The sequence below is a fragment of the Xiphias gladius genome, chromosome 1 (assembly GCF_016859285.1).
Source record: "Xiphias gladius isolate SHS-SW01 ecotype Sanya breed wild chromosome 1, ASM1685928v1, whole genome shotgun sequence".
Classification (NCBI taxonomy): domain Eukaryota; kingdom Metazoa; phylum Chordata; class Actinopteri; order Istiophoriformes; family Xiphiidae; genus Xiphias; species Xiphias gladius.
The window spans coordinates 15,109,433-15,122,082 of NC_053400.1; the positions used below are offsets into that span (position 1 = coordinate 15,109,433).

Genomic DNA, 12,650 nt, shown 5'->3' on the forward strand with positions numbered 1-12,650 from the left:
GGAACAACAGGGCTTAGATGGTTTTTGTCTTGTGCCACCTACAAACCCTCTTATGGTCTTTCCTTTGTCAAAACATTAAAAAATAGACATGTCAAACAGAGTTGCTGAAATGTTGCTTTTGGATTACCTGTGCAAAGCTATAAGGCAGGCACCTTCTAGATGTGTTTTTGCAGGTGACAAAGAGTCACCTGTGCACCTGTGAGTTGCTACAAATATGAACACAGGCAACTCATAAGAATGGGCTATTTCAAACCTTCAGCATCCCATATTCATGTGTTGCATAACACTGCATCCATAGTAGATGAAAGGGAGAAGCTACAGGTATTAAAAGTAAGAAGGAACTCGATCTGTGACTTGAGTTTCTAGACTGCAGGAAAGCCAACTGTCCACTGACAGAAACTAATAAATTCAAATAAAATGTGCTTTCAGGTTTGCTATTTTGACATCATTTTGTCACAAAATTGTGCAAAATTTTAGTGTAAGAATCCTTAGATAAGGCCCAGGTGATGATCTTTGCACTGCTTTAACTCTCAACTTTTGAAAGCGTCACACACTGCATGCTGAGTCTGAGACTTAAAACACTAACAACAGACAAGTCCAGTTGCCTCTAACTCGGTATTTCTATATGGTGATTTAGTCGAATCTACAGCAAACAGAAAACTACAGTTTTATGACCTGCAATTGCGCCTCCTCCTACTAATTATTTTGGGGCTGGGGTCATTTAAAATCATTATAGACAGGGAACACTTTTCCAGTATTTGTGACCAAACTTAGCTGTCAACACAATTTTCTTAATCACAGCCTACTGTACCACTGACACAGATTTTTAGGATGTTTGAGTAAGTATTCAGCTGAAGGTAGTGCTTCCTTAACAAAGTTGCCATGTTAGTACATTAGTTTCTGAGATGATAGAGATATATATCATCTCAGTCAGTTTAGCTTACAAGAGTGCAAAAATGAATTTAGTACAAAAGTACATATTAAAGGGAGATGCTATTCCCTTTTTAAGAAATATTTCATTCATTCATTCTGACTATACAGTTTAAAATGTACGGTGAGGATGGTGATATTGCCCATTGTTATCACTTTAATAAAATGTACAAGGTATATTGTACCCAGTCTTGCTGTGCATTCATATTCTTCCCACTGCTCCTAAGGTGATTTCATTCCCAGGGTATTCACTATCTGGATTCATGGTGCTTATGAGAAAACACTAAAAAGGTAAAATGATGTATTTCTTGACAAAAGGCAACAAAAAGCTACAGTGTTGTGCCTTTTTTTTCCTGAGAGCAAAGGGGCTCTGATCTACGATCACTGGTAAGGTTATAGTACCAATGTCTTCACTGTGATTTAAGAGGCAAACTGGTCTCAGATCAGCACCCCCTTTTTTAAGGATACACTGTGAATAGATATTTATAGCTGGTTCCTTGTCAGTAAAACCCGTGGCCCTTTTGGTCAACAAGCCTCATATGTAAAAAACAAAACAAATGCATACAAGCACAACATAAACAATAAAACATGCAACACTTCTCCTGGTTCCTTAAAACAAGCAAAACATACTGTAAGACAAATCAATCAAACCACTGGTTATTCATTCAGGAATAGTTCTTTGCATTCTCTTCTCCATTGCAGGAGAGTACCTGATGCATGGTCAGTCATCATTTTTTTCACAGTTTAAACAAGAATCAATGAAGCCAGGAACTCTGCTGCTGAACATTTGATAGAATTAAAATGCATTAGCATGCAAGTAGTAATGCCCTCTGTGACAATTACTCATCATTTTGTACACATTTTCAAATCATGAGCAACTGCTCTGGAGCAAAGCTGTGCTGCCACATGGTCTGCTGATGGGTCCACAAAACACAGTGAATGACTTCAGACTCCCAAGGAAAGCGAACATGGGAAAAAATTCACTTCAGACAACGGACCTCACATAGCTGTCACATAAAAGCTGTTTCATCAAAATGAGAGCCTTAAAGTCAGTACTGTAGTCTCTTTTTCCTCCTGATGTGATCCTTTTATGAATAACAGTACGGGTGTTAAATGGGTTTAATGAGCTTCAGCACGCAGAAACAGAAACACTTTCAAATGAAGTTCAAGGTTAGAACTGTAAGTATTTCATCAGACTTTTTTTTTTTTCATTTCAAAAATGTAATCCTAATTTGTCTGCTTTTAAGTCTCGGTCTGACAGGAAGTAGGCTGCTGCAGATACAAAACGTGGTCATCCTCTGCAGAATATGTTGATGGTAGACATGAGAAGAGAAACTCTGCCTGAAGGGAGGCAGGAAAAACAACAGAGTGGGCAACAAAAAAGTTTAAAAAACAGAGACGTATAAGATATATGCCATGCAGTTGCACTGTGTATTTTTGTTGTTGTTGCATTTAGAGAGGTTCCTTCACGCCAGTGCCTCTCTCTTTAATCTTTTAGCTCCTTCAGCTGCACCTTCTTTACTTCTGCTCCTCGATTTCTCTTTTGACTTCTGCTACATAATGGTGATCTTTTCCATGAGCCACCTCCATGATGGCCAATGCCTGGAAAAAGAAAAAAAGGATGTATTTAGTTGTTCTGACTAATGCTGTTTTTTTTTTAACAGCTAATCAATCCTAGATTTGCTATCCTTATTCTTGCCCTCTTTTGAGCCCAGTGTTTTCTACCGTACAGACCTTCAATTTGCCATCAATCAATATACCAATGGAACTTATGTCTATAATTCATACCTTCTTCAGAGCTTTCACTCCTTGTGTCTTCTTCTCCAACCCCAAATACAGACGTCCCAGTTTCAGATACATAGACGCCACATTCAGAGAGTAGGCTGGGTAGTGTACACTGCAGAGAGAATATAATTTATACATCAAGGTAAGCACTGAATGCGGGAGGAAACAAGATATAGTCTATAATTAATGTTACATTTGGTTTTATTGTAGTACTACAAAAGTTCAAAGCATATCAAGCTGGGAGACGATAATACTAAAAGATGAAACATATACTGTAGTAGATGTGGTTGAGTGTTGTATAACACGGAGGGTAAATAGGTTTAGCATTATCACAGTTTAGAGTGCAGTAGAGGAACAAAATATAACATCATGTAGTATATATTGTTGATAGGATAAAAACACTTCATGGGAAACATTAGCCATGCTGTATCTGTAAATAAAACACTAATAACATTATTCGAGGCTGCAAAGTACAGTTAAAACAAAATTTACAAGACTAAATAGGAATCAAATCTTTACAAGAACTTTGTCTTGCCAAACTTACAGAGGTCTGGAGAACTGTCTCTATGCCCTTACATTTATCCAGACCTCCACACAATTTATGTGACAGAGATCTTAACAAGTCAGGTTAAATTCTAACTGATGGACTGCCAGACCAATCAATCAGCCAATGATTTTGTCAGCAGGGCTTTTTGATCTTTCTGTGATTGTCTGACAAAGCTGTTGCTGTACAATTGATTAATCGATTTTAACCGCATGACTGCTTTCCTGCTGTCTGTCTGCCTTGCAGATCAATTTACCTATATGGCTGAATGATCTTCTCGCCGTAGCTCATAGCCCCATCCCAGTCCTGCATGTAAAGACAGACGCCCATGGCTTGATACATCATGTGCAGCATGTAGACGTTGGTGTCTGCAAATATAGCCCCCATTTTCTCCTGGCTGAGCTCACACATTTCCAGCAGCTCACTGGGGGGTGCCAGAGTGTCAAGGAATAATGACACAAAGAACAAAGCAAAAAAAGAAGAGGCAGGGAAGTGAAAGGTTGTCATTAATAAAGACAAACTGACAGACTTAGAGGGGAAAAAAATGGAACAGAGAGAGTGAAAGAAAAAAGAACAGGAGAAAGAGAAATACAGTTATAATCAGAAGAAGAGGATATTCTTGTAGTGTTTGGCTCTCCTGAACTCCTCAATTACATTCTTGGCGTAATGGACCATGGATCTGATTTCTTCTGGATCTGGTGGAAAACTCAGCTTCCTGATCTCCATTTTTGCTTTGTCCTTGAGGGAAATGAAAAGACATGACATATAAAAACAGTTGTTCTGTAAAATATTCTACACAAGATATTCTAAAGCTTCAAGCGGGTAATGTAAAACAAACTACAGCACCACAGAGCCTGAAAAAGCTGTGCTCTATCACTAGCTGTGACTTAATTTCTTACTAATGCTGAACAGGTATTAAGTATGTTGTGGGTTCATACTGGTGATGATACCTACCAAGAACCTGCTGCATTTTACATCAGAGGGGAGACTGATGCTGATGAGATACTTTCTAGTTTATTGCCCAAATCAACAAGTGAGAAGTTTTCACCACATCTAAATTCTATATATCAAAGATGTGTTTTCAAAAACTGTATGAAAATGTATGAGTTTCTGAAAGATAAGTTAACAGTACCTTAGACTTGGTGGTGCACTCAGTACACTGGCATGTGAAGAAGTAGGAATCTAACAACCTCTCTTTCCTGTCCTCTGTTGGATAGAGCAGGTCAATGTAACTGTTAAAGATCTAGAGAGAGACACAGATAGTTCAAGGGATAAAAAGATTTAAACAAACATGGAAATTTTAGATCAATCAACACAACACCGTAATAAAAATCTTTTTTTCTGTAATCGTATTAGGTCTCAAAATTGCTTTTAGCATCTTGTTGCTAAATGACACCTGTTTTCTTACCTCCTCTCCAGGGTTTATCTCTTTAACAGCTCTGACTTCGGCTACTGTGCCTTTATAGGTCACTATGACATTAGGACTACAGCTGTGATTCATCAGTGCTACACTGGAAGGAAAAAGGTAAGGAAGAGAAGCATAAAAGGTTAAAAAAAAAAAAAAGATTATGAAATCAGAGAATGGTGATAAAAGCATTACATTTAGCAGCTTTAAGATGTTATGACTACATGATGGTTCATGTATTTGCTCCACTAACTATAAAAAAGGCCAAAATAATAACCAGACGCAACTGGGATATAAACAGATTGAAAGGAAACTGTTCCATAATTATATGAAACCACATTATTGTTCCTAAAAACAGAAAGAGACAAAAAAGCGAAGTGGCAATGATGAGGAGGCTGAGTATGGATGTAAGGACAAAGACGGAAGAAATTATTATTTTAATTAAATCTATCAACACGCTGCAAACATTTCCAGTTTTATCAGTGCAGTAACTAAAATGATGACTAGATGGATTCTTGAACGATGATCAAGAGATGACACAGACTACTTACTCAGGAAAAACAGCTGATCCCAGATGGGAGAGTTCCTCATCTTCTATGGTAAAGCCATTACAGTTAACCTGGAGACACAAAAGACAAGACTAGGTCAAAACCTAGTATATAGCTGGACCGTGTGTGGTCAATGTATGTAATTGAGGAAGTAGTTGAAAACTGTTGTGGAACCACTGTAAACAACCACTTTCAATGGAAAGTAGCTAAAGCCTCCTCTAAAAGTCACAAAATGTCACTAGATGATGCAATATGCTAATTGGCATATTTATGATGTCATTGCGTCTTATTTGCATTCTGCCTAGTGTCAGCCGGTTTCAGCCCTTTATCTGTTTGCTTTTCTCCTACTCTTAGTTCTCACATAAACAGTCATTTAATGCAGCTGAACCCCCAATAAACCTGTTCTCATTTACATGTTTTTTGGTTTCTGTTGTCAGACAACGGAACAAGTATGAAATAGTGACTGAAACATGAATTAAGACCATGTGCTAACCAGCAGTCTATTCCAAGCCATTTCCAAGCTGCTGCTCTGCACTGCAAAAATCCTGATATTATAACTACGACGTGGTCTGACAAAATCCCCATATACCTAAGTTAAAGACAATGGCTGTTCTGTGATTTCAGCTACATTTACTTGTAAAATGATCTCAAATGCTTTTTTGAAATAAAGTTACTAAAGGGGCCTGAAAAGTCGGTAAATCTAGCAACAAAGGCACTAGGTTATCAACACTGCCTTTAAATGACTTTTCAGCTTTCAACTTTTTTTTAAACAGACGTTTGTGTTTATAGGGCTAGTCCCATTGTCGCGATTCAGCCACAAACAGGAGAGAAATGGAGGGATAGAGCAAGAGAGAAGGGAAGTCACAAACAAACAGGTGGAAAAAGATAGACAGAGAACAGCTGGGTGAGTAATATGATAATACAACTTGCATCACTGTCTGCTCTGCTGTGCTATAACACCCCCCTCCACTAAGGAGGAGAAAATCTGTAAGTGTAGATTAAATGTAGCCTGAGATAAGAAGTTGCAGAGGCTATTTCCACTGGTGTAGCGTGGAGAGAAAGGGAACAGCAGCACAGACACACAGATCAAATGAAGGAGCTAAATGCTATTGAGTTAAACAGACAGGACCAGTGGGTGGGTCTGATACAGATCATGGTTTCAACTCAACATGTGCACCACTGTGTATCTACTAACAAGTGCGGAATGGGCATGGTAAGAGGGAAAATAGATGTAAAGATGTGTTAACACAAGCATTAAGCATGTGAGTCTGAGTAGTCTGAAAATGTAAATTGCACACTCTTTCCATATGTTTTATGTATGTTGCAACCCAGCATGTCCTATAGACCAAGAAAGATCAACACCTGTCTGTTTGTCAACCAAAACCTTTGATGCTCTTTAACCCATCACATAACAGTAAGAAAACAAACCCAACCCAGGATCCTTCTGGGAACATCCGAGTTTTTAATCAGTGGATTAATAACAACAGCATGTCAGCAATTAAAAGTATTGCTCTGAATTTATGGAGGATCTATTCATTCTTGCTGGAAAACTTAAAAAATTTAATGCATAAGTATTCTGTTTCACAGTGAAGAGACGGCTCAAGTGTAGAGTGTATCCAGAGAATAAACGTCACATATTAAACCTTGAGGGTTTTAGTCTGGAAAAAAAACTCAGACTAATTAAGAACGACATAATCAATTTACAGAATGTGTTATTTCTATTAAAAAGCCTTAACATCTCTCTATGCAGTAATAGCAGCCAGCATAGGTGACACACTCAGCCGCCTTAAGCACACTTAATCTTATTGTTTGGGACTGACTCCGGGTCTCGATAGCAGCACAGCACAACCTCTTACTCTTGTTGCTCACAAAAGCATCCAAGAAATGGGGAAGCAGCGCCTGTACATTTAGAAATAATCAAAATCACAGACAAATACGCAAACATAGTGGTACCGTGTTTTACTGCTACTGCTGCAGAAATATGGCACAGTATACTGTAGCAACAATACAACCAAACCCAAGACTAGGTCCTTAAAAATTATATTAGAGACAATGCTAAGGCTGAGTGAGACCTGGAAATGGATAGTCGATATTACAGTCATAGTGATGAAGGTAAACAAATCACACCAGGAACACCAGGTATCAACAATTCTACAGAAATATCATACAGAGTGTGACTCTAAAGAAAATACCAAACAAGACTGAAACATCTCTATGTTCCAATACATACAACTTCCTCTAGTGTTTGTTCAGTGTTCCAGTAAAGTATTACATTCAATTTTACCTGTGCAAAAAGCTCAGTGAGAGCCTGTTCATCAGGGAGATCACTGATGTGTCTAGAGTAGAAGTGATGCAGTGCTGCTATGTCTGCCTGGTTCATCTCCTCCTTCTCGCTGTCCATCTTATCTAAATCTGGAGGAGGCAATGAAATACACAAAGAAAAAGACCAGGGGAGACAAAAAAATAGACAGATGGGACAAAAAATGAAAAAGAACAAAGATAAAAAAAGACAGAGAAAAAGTCAATAACATAAGCCTGAACACCACAAAGACACCACCTTGTATCTATAAGGTTGTGTATTTTTTAGCTCTTGCTCTTTCAAAAGAAACATCAAAAATTTGAAAATAAGGGACCAGCCAAGTTTAAAAAGGACACGGGTATCTATCAGCCATGATGAAGTTTGAATATGACTTTCACTGATAAAGGGAATTACAAGGTTTAAAGGATTAGGTAAAAGATGACTATAATGGATTAAAAAAAGTTGACTATTCATCCAGAATTTTATCAGTATGATTTTTGTTGTTTTTTTTACCACTACCATAACCACCTACTACATAGTGTAGCTCCATAGAAGAACTACTCAGTGTTATTAACTTTAGAATATGCCACTGCTATAGGCCATCTGTCATTGTCAGTCACACAAACTCAAAAACACCGACACAGACAGTTGGAGGCAGGCAGCAGCTGGCCACTGATTTGCTTTGTGTGCATGACAGACAGGTGTGAAGGTTAATTCTGTGACAATCCTCTGATGACACATCTGAGCCTTCAACAACAGCTCAGACTAAATGATAATACCAAATGGAACAGAAAAACAGTTGGTGGTGCTGAGATGGGACACAGTCTTGTTTTTTGTGTGTTTTGGCAAATATGCTGTTTTATCAGCTTACAGTGTATTTGTCTTGCTCAAGGGCGCTGTGACAATAGTTGTTAAAGGAGGGGAGAGAACATGAAATTACAGCACCCGGAAGCTTGGGATTAAAGTCCCAGTGCTGCTGCAGACTTAGTGAATGAAAGAGACAAAACCAGGACTGGAGGCTACAGTAGCAGATATTAATAGACATGCTGCTACAACTGCAGAGACAAGATGATATCTCTCTCTCTCTCACACACACACACACACACACACACACACACACACACAAAAACACCACACATTGCAGCATGTAACTAAAAGTGCACGCATGTGTAACTACACATACACGCTCATGTATTCACACACACACACACTTACGTGCTTCAAACTCTTTGAGCAGTAGCAGCCTTTCTGAAGGGGTGCGCTCTGTTATGACTCTCTAAAACATGAAAGACACGAGATTTTTTTAGTAAAAAAACTGAATTTCCAAAATATAACAAAATACAAAATAACCCAATTTCTCCTTTAATTACATTGCTTTATTATAGGAAATGGTTTTGTTAAAGACTTCATTGCTTTTCAGGAAGTCGATAAAACACTATATAACAATGCAGCAGCTTCCAAGAAAAGCCGGAAAGCAGCAGCACCACCAGGTTCAGTAACTGTAATGTTAACTGAGACCAACACTTGAATTTAAACACTGAGGTAAAGTGTAAACACAAAAATGCAATGTTAAATTGGAAGACCACAATTCAGTACCATACAGTTTTTTTGGTTTGATGGCTCACCATATGTTTAATGTGGCCAAAGTGTGGCCGGACTGAATATGTCACTGTTCCAAACTGTCCCACATGTGCAATAAATGAAGAGCAAAGACATGATCCCCATGATGCTACTCATGCAAAAGTATTCAAATGAAACTGATGAGTTAAGTCACTGCATCTCTGCTCCAGCGGCCCACAGCTGATTAATTGTGTAAAGTATGGTCTAGCTCATAAATTTAACTTATCAAGCCTTGTCCCACTATTTCAATTGAATTTTTATCTTCTTTAAGGTTTGTCTAAGGGCTCTAAACTTTTTCCTAACTTTGTAGCCACATGCTCCTGTAGCCCCGTTCAACCTTCATTTATTATACTTTCAAATATGTAATTTTGAGTTTTCCTATCACTTGTCATAGCAGTAAAATCACTGATGTATCAAAGAAGAAACATTACTGATAGTCAGTGAGACATCACCTGTTTCATGATAATTCTGGCCACCAGTCTGACAGTCTCTGATGGACACCAGTTCTCCCCATAGGCACACATGGCTACACACTCCAGCTTATGCATGGGCCAATCACCTCTCTGCATAGATACACAAACACAGAGAAGACTGAAATAACAAATGATTTAACAATCTCTATTAAGTGTTCCTTTTTGACTGGATAATACATGAAATGCCAGAAAGCAAGAAGGTGAAAGAAAGAAAATGAAATTAAAAGAGTGGCTCCCATGCTCTCTCTCTCTCACTCTCAACACACGCACACACGCACGCACGCACGCAAACTCCTCGCACTGAGTGTGTTTTGTGCCATGAGAGGAAACTAAAACTAGGCAGAGGCAAAGGGAAGGCAGACTGAATCGGGCTAACACTGACACCAAAAAATAAGTCACCTGCACACCAATCAAAGTGATATGTGCCTATAGACCAAAACAAATTAAGCTTAAAACATATATTTGTAGGACAGACAAATTTTTTATTAAAAAACATTTTTTTAATATAACTGTTTGCAATAAAATGTATTCATGGTCAGTTCCTTTATTTAATTGTGGAGACTGGCACACATACTCACACATATAAGCTACAAGCCCTCCGTGAAAATGCATAAAAATTGACGTGGAAAGCGCTCTTACCTGGCAGTCTACATTGCAGTAGTAGGCCTGCTTACATTTGCCACACTTAAAAAGGTCTTCTCTCCTGTAATGACATGAGGACACAACACATTAGTGCGCAACAAGTGTGATTAGGGAGACCAGTGGTGACAATTTGTAAGTAGGATTCAAATGTAATGCACTATGTGAAATAACACAGTGTGCACCTTCACTTGATGAGACAGTTTTACCTGATTATTTTCCGTGGTTGGACATGTGATTAAATTAAAGCATTTTACTCACGTAGTTCTTATATATAATGTGTTTACATTCTTGTAAATTAAAAAGGTTAACCTGATGGCGAATTAGCTGGTCTTGCAGGTTTGTATCAGTCAGTGACAAAAGCTGGATCACATAGATCAACCTGAGCTCAAACACCAACAGATTTTAGTTAGTTGCCAAACATTTAATTTTATTCATAAGTGTCCCATATGCATTAGAATAAGAAGATACAATCAAATTACTGGTAATTCTACAAACATTTCCAGTGCATTTTCATAAAACAAAGGTATTTTTTAAAACACAGATGTTAAACATCACTGTGTTCTAAATACCTGATTAATTACAACATGAGACATACACATAAAGTTGAACTGAGCATTTCTGACTGTATAGGAGCAAATCTACACACACATTGCACATATGCACCCCTGGCCTTCTCATCTCCAGGCTCCTCCTCTCTTGGGACACATGGACACCTATATTTAGCACCCTAACCTTTTACTGCTCTACAAACATCAGGCAGCTTGGATAGAAAGCACGTGTGCATGAAAGTGTGTGGGTGAGAGTGTGAAAGATAGACTAGAGTAAATCTAACTCTAAAGGGTCAACTGATCTCAACAAGACAAGCAGGCAAGCTAGAGGGTGAAACTTCAAAAGTAGCAGTGCACTTCAGTTTAACCTTCCTTTATGTTTTTTTTTACACAGTATGCCTACACACACACTGGCACGTCAGGACTCTCTGAATCATGTAGGCTTGACTTTCTAACCCCTCCACATCCTACACCATTACTGATGCAAGCATGAGCTGGAAATTATATTTTATAATTCTCAGCTAATGGTAAATGAGTTAAACCTTAAACTTAGAAATAATAAAAGCAGAATCTGAAATCATAGAGAATGCAGTTGTTTTTTTTAACTTCTTCTAAACAGAGCCTGCCTTTGAGGAACAGTAAGTAATGATCACTAATGCTGGTCACATTTAGACATAAAGAAAAGACTGAAAATCAGAGAAGTGCTTCTTTAACTTTGTATTCTATCTGTAAGTATGCGTAGCCGAAGACTATGCTTTAGCATATAAATAGTCTGATTAAGACTATAGGAAAGCATTTTTTTTATATTTTGGCTTTAAAAAACTTCAGTAAGATAGTCTTACTTGTATTTCAGACTCTATGAACCCTGCAGTGCTAAAAACAAATGGTGCAGTAAGAGGTCAGGTGAGCTGTCGTACCGCACCGACCCATTTAAGTCTGTGCAAGCTAGGTAGGTGTCCAGAGGTTTAACAGCTAACCTAGCTAGGTTCTGGTGTTAGCCAGCGCTGAAATGGACACATTAGTCGCTCGCTCTGTTCTGTTTTAAACTACGCGAATATGCTACCAGGTTGTGTCAAAGTGTCCCAGAGGTGTTTTTTCCAGATTTTTTCAGAGGTAAGATCTTACCTGGTGAAGCATTGCTCACAGTGCGCTCCCCTCTCATTCCCTGTCAACACGTAGGAGTAAGCAGGGCAGGCAAACACCAGCTCCCCCACCGCGAAGTCCCTCACTGCCCGCAGGCCTCTGCCTTTGTCCGGGCTCAGAAACCTCTCCGTCCCCTCTATGCCTTCGTTCTTCATGGTTTGTTTTCCTTGCGGTCCGTTAGTCAGATACTACCGTGCACCACCTGTGTCTGCTGAGTTCTCTAATCACCCTGTCTGAGCCCCTTCTTCCTCTCCGGCGCTGTGTGTCCGGTGTGGCTCCCACCACCCCCTGCTGGAGAGGCGATAACACAGACATGCACCTAGACAGGAGTTTTTGCGTGTACTGATCTGAGAGCTACGCCCACGATGATGACGCAATACGTAAAACATACATCGGGATTATTCGTGATTATGATCAAAAACTCTTGATGGTGTTTAAATGTTAACAGATGTAAAATAATTGCTACTAAAGATTGAACAATTCCATCTATATGTAACACCCCCATACAAAAATCAAATACCATATTTAGGAATAGTCATAACCAAAGACTGTATGTCCCACAAACTTCACTCATATTATTGATAAAACCAAGAAGAAACTTATTTTATCCCCTTAAGGGGTAGAATTCCGCTCTCCAAAACTGAAGGCCTTTTTAGAATTATATATGTGCCACTCTCATTATAGATAGATAATTTGACAATTTAAAAAAAATG

General features: G+C 38.6%; 1 protein-coding gene across 1 annotated transcript; it reads right to left on the reverse strand.

The window, feature by feature from the left end:
* Positions 1-1,067: 1,067 nt before the first annotated feature.
* Positions 1,068-12,242, reverse strand: smyd2a (SET and MYND domain containing 2a). Its single transcript, XM_040132889.1, has 12 exons — positions 11,920-12,242; positions 10,244-10,307; positions 9,584-9,694; positions 8,727-8,787; positions 7,497-7,624; positions 5,216-5,283; positions 4,668-4,770; positions 4,392-4,502; positions 3,877-3,997; positions 3,516-3,690; positions 2,719-2,827; positions 1,068-2,532 (listed from the first exon to the last, which is right to left on the reverse strand). The coding sequence occupies exons 1-12, from the start codon at positions 12,090-12,092 to the stop codon at positions 2,449-2,451; spliced, it is 1,308 nt and encodes a 435-aa protein (XP_039988823.1). The 5' UTR covers positions 12,093-12,242; the 3' UTR covers positions 1,068-2,448.
* Positions 12,243-12,650: the final 408 nt, after the last annotated feature.

What these genes read in the sequence shown, in the direction of transcription:
- smyd2a (XM_040132889.1), bottom strand. Translation starts at nt 12,092, where the DNA reads ATGAAGAACGAAGGCATAGAGGGGACGGAGAGGTTTCTGAGCCCGGAC. An exon ending in GGATCAGCTGTTTTTCCTGA is followed by an intron (nt 4,771 to 5,215) that starts GTAAGTAGTCTG and finishes TTTTCCTTCCAG; the next exon opens with TGTAGCACTGATGAATCACA. An exon ending in AAGATCATTCAGCCATATAG is followed by an intron (nt 2,828 to 3,515) that starts GTAAATTGATCT and finishes TTCTCTCTGCAG; the next exon opens with TGTACACTACCCAGCCTACT.